General features: G+C 40.7%; 1 protein-coding gene across 1 annotated transcript; it reads right to left on the bottom strand.

The window, feature by feature from the left end:
• Positions 1 to 1,230: 1,230 nt before the first annotated feature.
• On the bottom strand, positions 1,231 to 7,166 carry LOC103374194 (EH domain-containing protein 3-like). The gene is made up of 2 exons (XM_008304239.1): positions 6,447 to 7,166; positions 1,231 to 1,610 (listed from the first exon to the last, which is right to left on the bottom strand). Exons 1-2 carry the CDS (start codon positions 6,833 to 6,835, stop codon positions 1,472 to 1,474), a joined length of 528 nt encoding a protein of 175 aa, XP_008302461.1. The 5' UTR covers positions 6,836 to 7,166; the 3' UTR covers positions 1,231 to 1,471.
• Between the last annotated feature and the right edge of the window lie 4,115 nt (positions 7,167 to 11,281).

Raw genomic sequence — 11,281 nt, 5'->3', positions numbered from 1 at the left:
GTGTGTGTGTGTGCTTCAGAAAAGGGAAAAGTGTCTTTGAGAGTAAGAATGTGTAAGCATGTATGTATAGAAACAAAACTGTCTGAGGTGTGAGGCGTCAGAATTAAGTCTGCTCCTCATCTCCTTAGACAGGGTCACCTCAGCTTGTTCCAGTCTCTTCATTCATTCCTTTGGCTCATTTTCAGATGACAATCATTTACACTCGTATGTTTACAGTCGCTTGTTTGGCCTTTTCAGCTTCTTTGACGTCAGTCTGTCTTACCTTCTCTCCTAGCTCTACTTATTAGGCTCTGAAGTGACAGATTAGTTTCATTCTTGATTTATAGTTTTCAAATACATCCGATTAAAAAGAAAAAGAAAAATCCCTCACACAGAAAAGCCACTGTACAATCAGATAATTGTCACTTTGGCTTGAAAATGCCTTAAATTATTAATTAAATATCAAATTACTTGCAGACAAATTTTTTACTTCTTAATGTTTTCCTCTTTCCTGTCTTCCTGTGTCTCACGGGACTAAATAATAAAGAACAGGCTGGAGGATTGTGTAGCAGCGCTGCGCAATACAGTCAGCGGTGGCGATGGTGGTGAGGGGGGGGAAGTCTTGGGAAACTCTCTGCTATGTTTGCCATTTTACTCCATTTCCTTTCCCTGGAGTACACAAAAACTCTACTGCGTGTATGTGCACTTCCGCTTAAAACAGGCTCGCATCAGGTAGAAAAAGCAGAAGCTATGTTCAGCTGCACTGTTATCTTTTGCCTCTGTTCTGTAGGATCATCAAAAGTTTGAAGAAAACTGTGCATGTAGCAATTTTGAAGTGACCCTGCAGGTCACAGTATCGTTGGAGCACGTGGATAAAAATATGAATTGATTTATTTCCGCAGCGCAAAAGGAAGTGACTCAGATATGAGAGTGATAAATAATACAGTGTTAGTCAAGCAAAACGGGGTATGTATAATTTTTAAAAGTAGTAAAGCAAATTTAAAAAATTGCAATAAAGAGGCCATATTTCCAGGTATCAGTATAATGTCAACATCTTAAGCAAAAATCCAGCTCAGGGGTGATATTAAAACAGAAAGAAAATGATGCAAGGATGTGGAAAAAAAACACAGGTACAGAGGCAGGAAATGAACTTTTAAGTGCTGCGTGCCACCTCCTTCAAACTGTCAAGCTGTGAAGGCCTCAGTAAGATTTACATCAGCTGTTTGGTTAGGCTTTGACCTGGGGGTTTAAAGAGTTAAATACAGGTTTGACAGCGCTTGGAGCAAAAATGCTACAGTTGATTTTGTGGAGCACTTGCCAAACAAAAATACTAGTGAGAAACTTAGGGAAAGGAAGGCCGGTATGTAGGCTGTTAAAGCAAGTTTCCTTTTTCTTATCTGAACTTGTGACTTCCTTTGGGTTTATTTTGCATGGGTGTTTTTGAATAATGTATGTCATAGGTTTTGAGCAGAGGGTGTGGCGGTAAACACTACTAATACGAGTGACGTGTGGGTGTATGTATGTGAAGCAGACCTCTGCTTATCCTCTGTTTCTCCCCTGACAGAATTCCAGGAGTATCGATGATACTGATGCTCTCCAGGACAGGGTTAGGCATCTGAGCACACATGAACCTGCAGAGAAAATAGAGAGATGAGAGACACAGAAGCAGAGAGGTGAGAAACAGAAAGTAAAAGAGAGAGCGTATTAAGAGAGAGTCACAGTATTGAGAGCGTGACATATAGGGGTAGCAAGACAGAGGAAGAGAGCACAGAAAACCAGTCTGGTGAGAATGTTTATACATAAGCTTGGCATTAAACAGACATTTCTCTGGAGCTTGATAACAGCCTCCTCACTCTCAGGCACTAACATGTGGAATATCTTTGCTGGAAGAGATATACAACACAAATTAGCAGCAAATGGAAGAAAAAAAAAAAGGGTTAAGGTGGCACGTACAATCCCCTTTTCAGAATCCTTGCAGTTAAAAACTGTTTTCATTAAAATTAGTTGATAAAAGTAGGTACATTTCTAAACAAAATGACACTTTCTCCATACTGCACATCAGCTGCTTGGCCTTTATGTTCACACTGTGGCTGCAACTAACAATTACTGTCATTACTGATTAATTAGCCCACGAATGTCATCTGTAAAATGTCAGAACGTTGTGTAAAAAAAAACACATTAGACGAACAAAGAAGGCAAATCATCACATTAAAAACTGGAACCAATTATCAATCGTTTATCTAGTCATAAACTTTAACTAGTCATTGAATCTTTTGTATAATAATGATAAGTTGCAGGGTGGTTGACACCTTGATTGTAGTTTGGATGTTTTTTCCTTTACAACAACAGTGAAATTACATAACAACAGAGTCAGATTTTCCAAACAGTGCGGGAGCTTTGCTTGTAGGAGGTCAGCATTGATGCAAGAATGTTTAATAAGGGAAACACTGGGACAATACATGATAAGCTATAAATTGTAGGCCTGAGTCATTCCCACTGCAACATAATTCACTACACAATGGACTCATTTAAGCTGTTGCACTGAGGTTTAAACTTTAAAGGAAAGTGTCGCTCTCCAACAGAATTCAAGCCAAGACACCCACACACACAAACACAGACAGGCATACGCACTATAAAGCATGAAAGAAGATGACTGGTTTTGCATAAACCCACAGTGGCCCGCTCAGGACAAAGAAGGGGATTGTTGAGACACCCCACAGCTCAGAGTACTACTTCTCACTCTGCTGCCCTTGCAGCCAAACTGAACCGATACTCTCAACATGAGCTCAGAGGCACCCGGTCATAAGACCAGGAAAACCGTGCTTTTACATTCCTGCTACAACCACACTCAGGGCAGAAACACATACACACACCACAAACCCTAACAGAGGTCCTATACCACACGCAGGGGAGGAAAAGGAAAAATCTACAAAGACCAAGTCAAAGAAATATGAGAAAATGGCTTCATGCATGGAGATCCTATGCATGATATTACAGTACAATAACAGTGACGGTCAAAGATAACAAACATGCAGATTTTTCCCTCCCTCTCATAGCTCATGGCGTATGTTATCACGCTGGAATTTTGGCTCAGGTTTTCCATTTAACTATCTATCCTAACATTTTTCCACCCAGAGCTTGTAGGAAAAAATGCTCAGATGAACTCAAGCTGGAATTCTTTGAAACAGAAGACCTTTCCAGGCGTGGGGGCCCCAGATTATCTCCTGAAAAAGTGGAAAATCCATCCTCTCTGTGAGGATGAGTTGGCTGGAATATTCCACATCAGACCTGTCCTGTGATTGGAAGTCTGGCTCCAACTCCTGACAGAAGGTCTTCCTCTTCTGCCCCACCTTCTGACCTATGACCTTCCCTCACATCGTAACCTCAACTTCCCACAGAGAAGAGGAAACAGGGTGGCTGTCGCTAGCACTGAACATGTGAACAGGGAGGTTAAAACTGTGTTACTTTTGCACGTTTGCTTCCTGTAAAATCGTGCCTTGTGTGGATAATTAAATGATCTCGTGTATCTGTATCTGCATGTATCTTCATGTAAATTTGTTACACTCTCAAAGCTGTACATGTATCAGCCCCTATCTCAGCAAAGTGCAGAGTCAGTGTCCTGGAATAACAGGACTTGAGCAGGACAGGACGGAGCAGGACAGTGTGGGCTGGGGTGGGCCAGTGCGGAACTTAAACTTTGCTGACGCTGGTTTTACTGACTAATGGCTTACAGAGAGCACAGAAATACATTGGGGCCCTCTGACTGCAGTGGCATTTTAAATAAAAGGGAACAAGAGTTGAAAAATGTGCATGCTTATCTGGAACTGGAAAACAAGTATTAACTTACTTTTGTGGAAACATTTGGTACAAAATGACTGCACAAGCAACGAGAGGCAACCAGAAACCAGGATGCTGCAAAATGGAAATATTGAAAAACTGCAAAAATTGGCAAGCTAGCAGAGTACACTGTCCATTACCTCTTAGAACTGCCAAAACCAAAAGCAAGCTGTAGATGTAAGAATCGCATGACTGATTTCTGTTTACTCTCTTCATAAATAACTGCTTATACTCAGGGTAAGTCCCATCTGAGCCTGGTAGTTAAAGTCTAATCTGAAGGTTAAATGACTATGGTTAAGAGCTACAGAGAGAAGCTGCCATCACAGTCTCCTCAAATCAGTTAATTAACAGTCTGACACTTGATATCTCACATCTACTTTTACGAGTAAAAACACACTGAACCAACCAGCAGCTGAAGGCCAGTCCAAATACTTTTGGCCTCCTGAGAGGAAAATGGAAAACTGGCCAAGCCTGAGGCAGAAACAGTTCAGTTCTAAATCTGAATCTGCTTCTTGGCGGATAGTTTTATCAATTATAGGCCTGTCCTCTATGGCTTTGTGCCATTTGACCTGTTCAAACAGGTCATGCACCTGTTATTGTCATACTCACATATCCTGTTATGCATGATCATGTGAGCTCAAAGCCATCGTATGATCACTGAAGCCTGCATATGCCTCTGACACAGAGATGGAGACTGAATTCAAAGAGAACCACAAGCCCCATGATACTACGGGAATGTGTCCAACAGTTTGACAAATGATGCTGGGATGGACAATAGCCTTTGTTTATACACAATCTTATCTGGTTTCCCCTTAAGTCCGTAATAAACTCCTAGAAGTGAATCTTGGCCTGTGAAGACGAGTGCTCCCCTAGAAGAGTTATCTGGAAAGCACTACTTTATTTTTTTTTTTTAGAGTCTGAATGATGGTACTTGGCAGAAGACTGCAGTCATGCAAGATAAGGCTCTTCATAATGGAAGGAAGGGATGTCAATGGATAATGGGAAATAGGCCTAACAAGGGAAGTGTCAGCTCAAGTGTTTGTATTACGACAACATATGGCAACACAACCCACTTGATAATCTGAAGCTAATAACAGATTAAGCTCAGGACAGTTAACAAGTTAGTCATTTGTTTGTGCATTATTTGACCATCTGTTTGGCTGGTGATTCCTGCACAGGATGACACCACACTGCAACCGGGGAGAGAAGGAGACATTTCCCATCCTCTACAGGAAGTGACGGCATCAACAATCAGATGATTAACATCTGATGTCATCACAAATCCACACACAGTAGGCTGGATTTGGATGCTCCAGGTTTCACCAGGCACTGTCATGCCGGCTATGACTCATGGCACCTTGCTCTCTGAGCTGGACTGTGAGGAGCTCCTTACACATTTCAATAAAACACTTTGAGACTTTCCATTGTCCTTGGCTCTCGTTTCTTTTTGCAAAAACACACCAAGCCAGCCAAGTTCTTTTCTCTACTATTCATTTAGGTCACTTTCACTTTTGCTTTTATTTTGCTGTTTTCTATAATTTCCACATTTTTTCCACTTTTATGTTGCATTAACTGGTGAAAGCCCCACCTGCTGAATACTTCTGAGTCACATGAGCTTCTGCCTTGTTGCGTCAGAGCTGCACATGAGGCTGAATAGCAGACATAAGTGTAATTCATTATCGTGCTCTGGAAATTTCCTAAGAACATCTGTTATAACTGGATGATCAATCACATTGGTCAAACTCCGGCAAGCTAAAATGTCTAAACACATCAGCGAAACACCTGCTGACTCATCAACACCCACTCTGGTGCCATGAATATATTACAATACTATAAGATAGATACAAAAACCTTTAACCCTTTGTGATAAGATTTCCAAAGGTAGTGAATAAGGGAGTTGGCTTGTTAATATGTACTGATGTGGTAACAGTTATATGGCCTGGGGATGTGGAACTCATGGTACCGACATCCGGGGACAGAACAAGGTCAGCGTGTTGCCTGGCAACATCGCTTACAACTATTTCCATGTTCAAGGGGCCGCGCTGTGACATTGGGACAAAGTGATCTGTCAAGAGTGACTCTGCCAGGTGCTTTACGGACCTGAGGAGGGGTATGACACTATGTTAACTGGAAGGATCTGATGCAAAGTGAAAGGGAAAGGACTTCTTGTTAATGGGATAACATGCTGGAAAGCACCTCTCTGTCCTTTTGCTTTGCTATACACAGGCTGGATATGCCACCTGGCTATTGACACCAAACACCCGCATTCTCCTAAGATGATGAAAGAGGGAAAACTCTCACACACACTTGGCTCTGCTGGAAAGATTGTGCAACAGCATACTGTGAGTCTACCTTGAAAAAGTTTGGTACGTGCAAGGACTTGTAGGGAGGGTATTTAAATCCCAGGTGATGCGCTGTTATGACAAGTTTCTTCACACACAGCTGTATTAACTAATGACAGCTCAAGATAAGCATAACACCGACATGACATGTAGTCATTTCATTCACAAATTATGAACCAACTCTAGGCTTTAAGGGCTCATTTTCTACAATCCTAGGGTACTACATTTTTCACATTGCTCAGTCTAAGCTCTTTAGTGAGGTCTACCGGAAGTTGGCACTGGCTTTACCTGTTGAGAAACGCGTTCCCAAAAGCGTTGAGTTTGCGGAAGGGCTTCTTGGGGTCGACAACCAGGGCATTGCCCGGTATCACCCCGTCCTGTTCACCGTGCATCACCGCGATGAAAGAGTCTGTGGTCGGCTCGGGGCCAATCCGCATACCGGGGAAGTCCTGCTCCATGAGGTGGCGGATGAACGTGGTTTTCCCGGTAGAGTACTGACCCACCAGGAGGACCATGGGCTTGTTGTCGAAGTCGGCATCTTCGAGTGCAGGGGAGTGGAAGTCGTGGAATCGATACGTGTCCTCCAGCGGGAACAGCTTGGTCCGGTAGAGCCGCCGCAGCCCCTCCGAGACGTTCTGAAACAGCTCGGGGTCCTTCCTTGAGCTTTTCTTGAACATGGTGACTGATTTTTCGCCCTTAGTTGACACAGCTGTGTCAGTCGCCCCTTGAATAATTATCTGGTTTAGGTGGTGTGTGTCTCTCACACCGCCGAGAGAGTAGCTGCCTGCTGGAATGAAGCAACGACTGGGCGAGGTCTTGGAAGTTTTTGTCTCCTCCCTCCTCTTCGCTAGCTAACCAGTAGCCACGCACTACGAGTCATTCAGGGAGGACTCCTTATTCAGCGGACTCTGGCTAATGTAGGGCAGCCTCACACACTCCAACGCTAACGCCGAGCTCTGAGCAGGTATATACCGTCTAATACTACACGGTGGTAGCAGAAAAAACACTAAAACCAAATACAGTCTGTGTTTTAAGCTCTTAACGGTCGACTGTCGTTCAGCAACCGGCTGTCAGTGTTCTTCTTCGTCTTCTCGTTTGGGGGTTGGTTTCACCGCCCCCTGCTGGTTGGAGTGTGGACCGGCCTGTCTGACATTTAAAGTCACATTTATTCATACCCTTCCATCAAAGAAAAGGCAAAATACAGTCACTCAAAAAACTGGAAACTGAAAAAAGTAATAATAAATAAATAAATTGCTAAATTAGTGAAATAAGACATTGCTTTTGAATTGTAGTTGAAAGGAATAATTGAAAAAAAAAAAACTGTCCCGGACAAAGTAGAGGACTTTGCTATCAACAGGTGCAGAAGTCTGATTGAGAGTTACAGAAAACACTTGATTGCAGTCATTTCAAAGGGTTGTTCATCCAAATACTAGTTTACGGGTCCCATCATGCTTCTTTGGTTGTTGTTGTTGTTTTTTTTTGTTGCTGTTGTTGTTTTTTTTATATATTTCTGTTGAACCACAATTCAAAAGCAATGTCATGATGTTCATTAAATCGTTATTTATTATTACTTTTGTCAATTTCAACTTATTTCAATGACACCTGTACTTTTCCTTCTTTAATGGGAGGGTGTGAATAAATTTGAGGACGACTGTACAACATTCGCCTAAAAACACACACACGCAAAACTTATTTGTTTGTCTGAGATGTGGAATTAAAATTTGGTAACACACACTTATTTAGTTTTTCGTAGAATCTCTACAAAAATCAATGTGTAATTTCGTCTTTCTGAGGTCTGCCTTCTTTCTCCCTCATATTTCTACTGAAAAGGTCATTTTACATTAAAGGCCTCAGTGATGCCACTTTAAATCTCCCATTAGGTGGAAATTCGTTGTTATTGTGTTTTGTGGTTGCTGTTAAACTTTGAGGTGCAAACTAAGCTGTTAAGAGACGAAGACGTTTCCCTTCTGCCATTCCTCAAGTCCTCCCCACATCTTATTTAGCCTCACAGTCACAGTCAAGCAAGTAGGAATGTGACCCAAGTGCTACCTCACACCTAACCAACAAATACCTTGTGTAATCGTGCCCCCTCACTACCTGCCACTTCAAGGTGAACTATTCAAAAAGAGCAGCTGACATGAAGTTCACTAGGTTTATTTTTCTTTCTAAAGCTGCTCTTTCAACGTCTCAGTCGTGAACGAAACACACCGAATGTTCTGCTGTTAGCTGCAAGAGTGAACACAAGAGTTTTCATGTAGTCCTAGCATATGACAAACTGAAGATTGCTTTTATTTTTGATGGTAATGTCACCACAACAGTCATATGCTTAGTGTCAGTGCTAATGTGGCTTACGTTGCCATTAGCTTTGATCATAAGCCAACAGGTGAAAACTATGCTGATCCTGGAAAAGCTTAGAAGCATTTAGAGAGGGTGGAAACTTTAAAAACTACTAAACAAAGACTGGGTGGGTTACTGTTTTTATATGGTGCATGTTGTGCTGTAGTGAAGCCTAAACTCAGCCTGTGTTTACATCTGTTTGCTTCGTTCCTGCTCTCTGTGCCTACATATGCTACGTTTTGATGCAAGTACTGATGCTATATTTACATATTTGAAATGTGAAAAGTGACCGAAATGCAGCCCATTAAGGTTACCTGTTAACCAACAATTGCTTTAGATCAGTTTCCAAGCTGCTGCTCTGCAACACTAAAATACTTATTTTGGAACCGCAATGTTGTCTGACAAACTCACCAAACACAAATTGAAAACAGCAGCTGTGAATTCAACTGTAACTACACACAAAATGACCGCTTAGGGAGAAACCAGGTCAGTGGTTTTCAGAGCTACAGACACTGAAACAACATGTTGAGAACAGCACTAAAAGCAGCACTTATACAGTCATGGTGATAACAAAACCATTGTTGCAGTATTTTTGAGCTGAAAAATTGAGAGACATACTCTGGGGACATGTGTAAATGATATAATAATAATTTGTTTTGTTTTGTTTTGTTTTAAAAAAAAGGTCATAGTGTGGGACATTCAAATTCAACAATGCATTAATTTATATTTATTTATTTGCCCATACCAAAAACAAGCATTTGTTTTTAGTTTCATTTCTATTTTGCTCAAGAATATTGTGGAATTTGTCACATTTTTTTTTACATTTGAGTTTCTATTTTGAACCTGTTCCTTTGTTTTGTGGCCATCAACAGAGTAACACACACAATTTAGCTTTTGTTATAGTACCACAAGCATTTTATATGTTTTAGTTTTTAGTCTCTGCTAACACATCCTGTATTTTTTAAATGGTGTCATTGTGCCACTGTGAACGTGTGGTGTCTTAAACTTGTCACATCTCCTTTTACACGTACACTCATAAATGTAAAGGTGCTAACTGCAGCCAAAAATAGTTCTCTACAGTGATGCCATAGAAAAAACATTTTCAGTTCCGCAAAGAACCTTTTAGCACAAAAAAAGTCCCAAAGGTGCCTCAAAGAACCATCACAAAGTAGCTTGTTTGAGGCACATTAACGATGTTACAAAGACGTTTAAAAAAAAAAAAAGAAAAAAAAAAGGAGAAAGCTTTCTGAAGAGCAATTGAAGAACCATTTTTGTGAGAGTAGCCAGTGGATGAATTTAGGGGGGTGATGGTGGATACCATCTGTCTTGTTAGCCAAATGACCAAAATAAATTTCCCTTGTTAACTCATCATCTCGTCTGTTTGGGTGGTGTAGGAGCAGGGAGTTTTCGTATTGAGTCATCCCCTGCCTGCTAAAAAACATTGCATGAGCCTATGTGCACTCAAATGAAAGCATGCACACACTGATTCATTCGCTTATCATGAAAGTGAAACTCCCAATGACATTTGCCATTAATAAAAATGTTATGCTCACATTTTTATTTTATTTTGTTTTTCATTTCAAATGGCTCTATTGAATTGCAGACAGACAAAGTCACATTAAAACGTTTCTTTTTAGTTTTGGTTTTACTTTGAAGTCAATTCAAGGTCACAACATGTGTCATCTCAAGGAACGACACATAGTAAGATGAAGACCTTACAAAATAGTAGCGAGAAACCCAACAACCCTTTGCGTTATTAATATTGTGTGTTTCTGAGGTCCAGTTATTTTTCTTAGCTTTTAGACTGTGTTTAAACTAACACTTTTCAGCCTGTTGTAATGTTAGTATTTGCTTGTAAACCCATGTAAGTTGGGGACTTCTGGTTACATGGCACTTATGAAATAAAATATTAAATTACTTATTTCTTCACTCATATGATGGAGAAAGTCCCAGCCACTTCTTACCATTTACTGGAAATGCTGCTTTTGCATTCACATGTAGGTTTAGTTTTGGTTTCAAAAGTATTGCAAGTGAGGTGTCCTTCAACTTAATCTGTGTTTTACAGTGTGATAAAGAAGCAGACAGACAATTAAACTGGACTTATAAGATTAGTTTTATTTTTTATTTTTTATTATTATTTTATTTTTTATAAAACGCAACCTGCACAGAAACAAGCATGAAAAATGAATCCAAATGGAAAAACAACAAATAGAAAGTGTCACTGTACACAAGCTACAGAAAGCCCCGGCAGTGTTTCGATGACAAGAGGTGTCCCTCCACAGATAACAGCAGCTCCACTGGAAGCCAGAGTTTTTCCATATGGAGATGCTGTTACAGCTGGTGAGACCCGCAGGAACAACACAGCTGACGGCACAGAGCGAGGCCATGAGATTTTCACCACAGAACTCATAATACAGTTTTCTGCTGACATCTGCTATCATATGAGACAAAACTAAAGATATTTTTTCCTGGTTTGATTACATGCAGATGACAATCAAAACTTACCTTCCCTCGGCCTTCCCTTGTTTGTTAAATGGGCTTTAAATTTGCAAACTTACTGTTACAGTCTGCTGCTTATACATAGTCTGCATTATCACAAGTGACAAACCACCAGTGTGACAAAAGTTTCAATCATATGAAATAATGCTGCCCTCTTTTGGCCAATTGTCGCTGACTACGTGAATCTAAATCATTTTATTACATGTTTTATATGTAAGTACTCATGTGATAACACCACCCACACTGAATAGGGGGTAAGTAAAATATCACCCAACATCTAATCTTGG

The sequence above is a fragment of the Stegastes partitus genome, unplaced genomic scaffold, assembly GCF_000690725.1.
Source record: "Stegastes partitus isolate 25-593 unplaced genomic scaffold, Stegastes_partitus-1.0.2 Scaffold2174, whole genome shotgun sequence".
Lineage (NCBI taxonomy): Eukaryota > Metazoa > Chordata > Actinopteri > Pomacentridae > Stegastes > Stegastes partitus.
Note: the sequence above shows the minus strand (reverse complement) of the source record. Positions and strands in the feature narration are given on the sequence as shown.

Bases quoted from the DNA above. Each gene is read 5' to 3' on its own strand.
- LOC103374194 (XM_008304239.1), bottom strand. From the start codon at position 6,835: ATGTTCAAGAAAAGCTCAAGGAAGGACCCCGAGCTGTTTCAGAACGTC. The intron at 1,611-6,446 runs GTAAAGCCAGTG...TTTTCTCTGCAG, and splicing joins GGGAACGCGTTTCTCAACAG to GTTCATGTGTGCTCAGATGC.